Here is a 6773-nt window from a genome sequence, read left to right on the forward strand (position 1 = left end):
TATACTCTATGAGGGCTGAATTAAACACATCTTTGAGCTTCCAGTTTAAAATCTCTGCCTTAGTCAATGTCCTTAGTGTGGTGGGGATGAATCAGTTGCAGCAGGTTGGGAAATGATTAGGTAAGGAGGAAATAGAGGCAGCGAGTGTAGACCTCCCCTTCAATAAGTTGAGGAGAGAGAAGGGAAAAAGAGAGCAGCAGAGCTTAGAAGGCAGGCAGGATCAGGGGAAGGTGTTTCATGGTAGGAAGAGCTGTTTATGGGTTGAGAGAAAGAGGGTGGAGGGAGAGAAGTTGAAGACCCAGGTAAGGAAAGACTCGTTGACGAAATAAGGATCCAGTAGAAGGGAATAGACGGGGCCAGAGATAGGCTAGAGGAAGAACTCTTGTTCAGAGATAGACTGCAGCAGTGGTTAGGACACAGAAGCACTGGAAAGGAGGAAGTTGATGGATTTCATGCCTGGAGGTCTTATTTTCTTGGTGATGTGGGATAAGAGATAGATCAAGAGGCTTGCAGAGAGGAGCAAAAGTTAGTGGTGGCGTGGAGGAACATGGGAAAGGGCATGCAAGGATGAGTAGAAGTGGCTGTACTTCTGAGACCTGTTAACAGTGGAAGCCCCCCATTTGTACAGCTGGGTGGTTTTCACCAGAGAGACTCATGAGCCTGAGTGCTAAGCTTGGTGGCAAGGGGGATTGGCACCTGTTATATTCCAGGCCCTGTGTCACATGTTATTCTCCTTACCTGATTTATTGGGACAATAACCCTGTTCACTCAGACTGAATTCACTCATGAGTAAGTAGCAACTCTGAGATTCATACCCACATCTAGATGGATTGAAAGCCTAGCGTGTGCCTTGCATCCACCGTACCACCATATCACACTGCCTCTCCCTGCACCCCAGGACACATTTGAAGAGGTGGAGATTGGGCCAGTGAATTCTTGTTTGGGCATCAGCTGCCTGGTTTTATTGGGAAGTCAAGGAGTAAGAGACTGGAGACTGTGATGAGAAGGGTAGTTGAAATTATTGACCATTGGGAGTCCATGGAGAAATAAGTGAAAGCCAAAGGGATGACTGAGGGGATAGAGAGGCTTGGAGGAAGAGGAAGACTTGATGAAGCCTAAAGACAGTCAGTGAGAGATTGAACCAGGGCAGGGGCAATGGGATTGGTGAGGAAGGAGAGTATTCTCGAAAACTTTTAATGTGGGAGTGGAGGTGATAGAAAGAGGTGAGGTGAGGATGATGCCAGCGTGTCTAGCCTGTGCGGTTGGGTGGACAGTTATGCCTCTAACCAAGGCATTCAATGTTGTGTGATACCTCTCTCTCTCCGGCCCACCATGCCCTAGACACACTAACCAGCACACCCCACCTCAGGTCTTTGGCACGCCTGCAGCACTCTTCTTCCAGATATGCAGAAGTGGTTCATTCTCACTTTTCAAGTTCCAATTCAAATACGCCCTCCTCAGAGAGGCCTTTCTTGACTATGCTATCTAATATAGCTCCGTGGTCTTTTTTTTTTTTTTCAGAACACTTATTACTACTTATCACTGAACTGAATTTTGTGGATTTGTTTACTTGTTTATTGTCTGTATCTGCCACTGGAGAGGCTCAAGAGATCAAGAATATATGGGCCTCCTTCACAGCTTTGTTTCCCTACACCTAGACCAATGCCTGGCACATAGTAGGCATTCATTAAATATTGAGTGAGAGAAAGAAGGAAGAGAGGGAGGGAGGGAGGAGGGAGGGAGGAAGAAAGGGAGGCGGGGAGGGAGGGAGGCAAGGAGGGAAGGCAGGAGAAGCATGTTTGGGGAAGAGTATGTGTTCCGTGTCAGAATGCTGACTTGAGGTGCCTGAGAGACACCCAGAAGGCGACATCCCCTGGGCAGTTGGAAAGCAGACTGGGAGCTCAGGGATAGACTGTTAGGTTGCTCATGAAGAAAGTGGGCCCACGTGCCACACTGGTACAAGCACATCCTTTCACATGTCTGATTGCCCCTTCAAGGCCAATGCTGGGAGTTGAGTGTGTGGAGTCCAGTGGAAAAGGGGTCCCTCTGGGCATGTTATGCTCAAGTTGGGACAGAGTTTTTCTCCCCTCACTTATTTGTTCTGTTCCCTGTCCTTGCTGCTGCCCTGGCTTTGGCCATTTTCCGTCTTTCTTCAGTGTCAGCTACAAGACCCAGGAGTCTGAATACAGACTAAATCCTTTCATGTCTTTTATCTTGAAGAATATCCCACCTACATCCAATCCACAGAAACTTGAGTCTAGCTTTGCCCAGAGGGTGGACTTCGTTTTACTGAATTAGGAAATACTTTTTTTTTTTTTTTGTGGTATGCGGGCTTCTCACTGCTGTGGCCTCTCCCGTTGCGGAGCGCAGGCTCAGCGGCCATGGCTCACGGGCCCAGCCGCTCCGTGGCATGTGGGATCTTCCCGGACCGGGGCACGAACCCGTGTCCCCTGCATCGGCAGGCGGACTCCCAACCACTGCGCCACCAGGGAAGCCGTGGGTCGGGGAATACTTTGCCCTTGCCCTTAGGTCCTGCTGCATTTCGGCTGGCCTCTACCTCCCGCGGGGCACTCAGCAGAACCTGCTGCCCTCCTTTTGCAGGGTCTCCAGCTGCTGAGCAGCTCCAGGACATCCTGGGGGAGGAAGATGAGGCTCCCAACCCCACCCTCTTCACAGAGATGGACACTCTGCAGCACGACGGAGACCAGATGGAGTGGAAGGAGTCGGCCAGGTGAGGCAGAACCCCGGAGACAGGTAGAGGGGCCTTTCCACTGCAGTCTGCCTGGGCCCAGGCGGAGCTGACCAGTGGCATCTCATACCTTGAGTTCTACTAGGGCACTTCCTGGTCCCCAAAGACCCACCTACTTGCCTTTCTTGGTGGCAGAACTGGGTTGGATGCTAAGGAGCAAACAGAAACTTATGGCTTTGTCTCATCCTCAGAGAAATGAAAATCCTGGTGGGAAAGTAGAACAGACACCCATGAAACCATGAGAGAGTAACACAGGGGCATATATCCTTTCATGTCAAGTGGTCCAAACTAAATGTTGTAGAAGGGAAAGCACCGAGCAGGCTGGGGCAGACAGGAGGGCTTCCTGGAGGAAGAAGAATGCGTGCCAGGAAACACCTACTTGGGGAGCTCCAGTGAGCACTGAAGCAAAGGGATTTGGCAGAGTCTGGGGCAGGACAAGCAGGGCGTAGCCCTGGAGGCACACGTGGGAAGCAGAGAGAGCTGTGTATATAGGGGCAGTAGAAGGAAGAGAAGAGCCGAAAGGCTGGAGGAGAACCACACGGTGAAGTCTCGGGAGCCAAGGGAGAATCAGGGTAAGGAGTAGCGCTGGCCATACCCAGTGCCTGGGGCAGAGCAGCCTCTAAATTGAGCTGGACTGATCAGCGGCCTCAATGCTGCCAAGGCCTCAAGGAGAAGGCAGAATACAGCAGGGGCAGCAGGAGGGGCTGGTGAGAGGAGGAGGGACCCTGGGGCAGAAGTTGAGAGTCTGCAAGCAGAGCGTACCAATGTTTCTCAACCTTTTTTTATATTAATGTCCCCCCCACCAAAATTTTAAATTTAAATTAACTTTGTTAAACTAGAATTAAATTTATTTCTAATGAGAGGAATGAAATGCTAAGAAATTAAATGTTGTCAGGTAGGTTTGAGCTTTGGAGTGCCACAAACCATTGTAATATCTTAAACTCTTTTGCTCTCCTAAGAACCAATGCTTGCCCCCTTGGGGCTGATATTGCCCCCGTTGAGAATGCCTGAACGAACTGCCAAGCTGTGCCCAAGGTGGCTTTGCCTGGGGGCCACCATGACACCCAGGGCCTGGCAGCTGCCCCAATCACAGCCTGGGCCCCTTTCTCACCTACCAACCTCACTCACCTCAGTAGCTCTTCTGTAGAACGAGGTGCGGATTTAACATTCCCAAGCTTCCCCCTCCAATCTCTCCTGGAAAAAGAAAAAAAGAAAAAAGGCCATTGAGTGACTAGCAAATTCCTGCAGGCCTCAGAAGGAATGAATTCCTAGCCTCATGGCTGGGCCCAGTCCCTGTCTGGAAGCTGTGGAGCCTCTTCTTATCAGCCCATTCAATGAGCCCTTACTACGTGCCAAACAACCCTCGTTTTATAGATGAGGATAGTGAGGTTTAGAGGGTCAAATAGATGCAAGGGCCAGAGCCTGCAGGCAGCTGAGTCTGGCTGCTAGCCCAGGGCTATCTGACTCTCCAACTTGAGTGCTTATAAACTTCGTCATGTTTTCTCCAATTTCTCAGCCACTTCTCTCCCCTTCCTTCAACTTCCAGGGACTCTGTTTTGATTTCCATGGGAGGATATAATTCTGGAGGGAATGCAACCGGTGTGAGAGATAAACGGCGACAGCCACAGAGCCCAGGACATCCATCCAGGGCTGATAAGAGAGGGGAGGACATTTCAAATGACCAGGGCCCAGTCTGTGCTACTGTGGCTTAATGCCTCTGAGGGGCTTGTACCTCCCTGGGCAAATGACTTTCTTGTCCAGGGTGGGCATATAGAGGGAAGGAAAGTTGAGAAAGGCCTTCTCCAAGGCCCAGTAGGAAGAGGGTGACTTCTCCCTACCCTGGGTAAGGTGTGCATTCAGAATCCCTGGTAATAGTTGCCAGGACCAGACTTTCCATGAGGGCCTATCGTACGCACCCACAGAGCCCTTGCTGAGAAGGCCCCAGGGCTGTCAGAGACATGATTGTTGCCATAGACGAAATACCCAGTTTCTCTCTGAGTGTTGATCCATAGAGCCTTGCTCACTATAGACCCTGCAATGAAAGCGATAAACTGTAGATAATGATGTTTCTGGAAGAAGGCTCCTTTAAAATTTAAAGGGGCCTGGGGTTACCATCTGCAAACCAGGTTGTTTCCCCACAAGTCAGGCTTTCCAATGACAGCATTTAAGGAGCCCTGGGAAGGGCCCCAGTGTAACCCAAGTTGACCTCAAACCCATAGCAAGAGGAAAGTGGAGGCTGGAAGAAGTTAAACAGCTGAACCCAATTCCAGGTTGATGGAGAAAGGAGCATCTTGAGGGCCAGCTTTGGGGCAGGAAGCAGTGGGGGGAGAGCCGCTCAGGCCTCCTTATCTCGAGCTCCTTTCTCCACCCCAGCCTCCTTTAATCTTCTCTCCAGCTCCCCCCGGCTGGTTTGCAGCTCACTGTTGGAGGTCTGAGCAGTAGGCCTCTGCAGAAGTCAGAGACAGGGTTTGGTTATCGGTGAGCAAGTCCACCTCGGCCTGGACAGCTGTGCTGGGGGCTCCTCCTGGCAAACTGCATCAGTAGAGGTGCTCCGGGCCGGGCCTGTTAGGGGCCTGTCACCCCACCAAAAAATGGGAAGAATTTCCCTCAGCTGACAGGCTGTGCCATCTACTCAGGGAAGCCAGAGGTCTCGAAAGTTTCCAGAATACAAGAATCAGCAAATCCTAGTGGGTTCTGGGCCTTCTTGGAATAACAGGAGAAAATGATAGGAGGCGGGAACAACCCCTCATGTGGACACTCAGGCCCTGAGAGGGTTGCAGGTTTGTACCCACATCAAAGAGATTGGGGGAGGGGACCTTTTAATAAAAGTATTTAATTTGTTATGGGAGTGTTTGCTTTATTGAGTTAGGAGATTAACAGAGTGAAAATCTCAAATCCGCAAGGAATTTTCCCTGGCAGTGCTTTTCTGGGGGTTATTAGTTTGGGGGATGTTTTGGGCCCTTGGGGAAAGAATCACCACTGGACAGACTTTAGTGGTTTTTGGAGCTCCACTGAGCCTGGCCCTTTGTGCGTGATGGGGACTGTGTGTGTGGGCATCATTTCTAATGTGATCCGTGCTGGTAGGTCAGGCTGTCAATAAGATAGATTTTTATTAAATTTGTCTCTTTTGCGTTCCCGGGAGGGGAGTGCAGCTAGCTGTTTGCTGATACTGACCTTGCCTGAAGGGAAGCTTGGGTTGGGTGGCACGGGGTGGACCCCCTCACTGTGAGCAAACAATTTACCCATAATTCCATTGTCTCTCAAGCTTGAATCTGCCTGGCTGCAGGGGATGAAGGGAAGGAGAATGATATGGGCTGGAAGCCAACCAAGTGTGGAGGGGCTTTTGGGGTTACTCAAAAATAGAGCTTTGAGACTTCCATGAATTCTGAAAACAAACCCCAAATCCAAGCTGCCTCTGATCTCAACTCAGAGCAGACCAAAAGCGTGAACTTGCCGGAATGTTCTTGTAAGACACATATGCTCTGGAAAGATTCCCGCCGTGACCAGGAAAGGGCAGAAAGAGGGGCAGGAGAAGTAGGTCATTTTAGTTGGGTCAGACCAGATCAGTACATGTTCAAAAGCCCCTCCACACATAGGCAGGGATGCTTTCTCACTCTGTACATAATGGAAGAAGAAGCCTGAACTTTGTCTCAACTCTGAAACTGTTCCTGCTTACTACCTTGAAGCATGTTCTCCTACCATCATTTTACCTCTTAGTCTGGAGCAGAAGATGCCCCAGCCCTCTGGTCTCACCACTCACCTGGGATCACCCTTACGGCGCCCCAGCAGCCCTCTCTATGTAGAAAGCAGAGCGGGGAGCTGAGAGCTCTTAGTATAGACATCAACAAATCTCACCCATTCATTCAACTACTATTTACCAAATGTTTACTGTCTGTAAGCCCTGAGCCAGGTGACTTAGAGATACAAAAAACATGGCAGATGCCATCCCTGCTCGCTCAGTCTCTCAGTCTAATGGGGCACAGAGGTAAATAACTAGATACTTGATGATGAGGTTCTAAGAAAG

At 50.2% G+C, this 6773-nt stretch overlaps 1 protein-coding gene across 4 annotated transcripts in view; it reads left to right on the forward strand.

The window, feature by feature from the left end:
- SLC4A5 (solute carrier family 4 member 5) overlaps positions 1 to 6773 on the forward strand; it is a 124749-nt gene that overhangs the window by 36284 nt on the left and 81692 nt on the right. For all 4 annotated transcript variants that reach the window (XM_060309074.1, XM_060309076.1, XM_060309075.1 and 1 more), the window contains one exon: positions 2602 to 2731. In XM_060309074.1, the coding sequence (XP_060165057.1) occupies positions 2602 to 2731 (130 nt within the window). The remainder of the gene's footprint in view (positions 1 to 2601; positions 2732 to 6773) is intronic.

The sequence above is a fragment of the Globicephala melas genome, chromosome 12, assembly GCF_963455315.2.
Source record: "Globicephala melas chromosome 12, mGloMel1.2, whole genome shotgun sequence".
In the NCBI taxonomy this organism is placed as follows: domain Eukaryota; kingdom Metazoa; phylum Chordata; class Mammalia; order Artiodactyla; family Delphinidae; genus Globicephala; species Globicephala melas.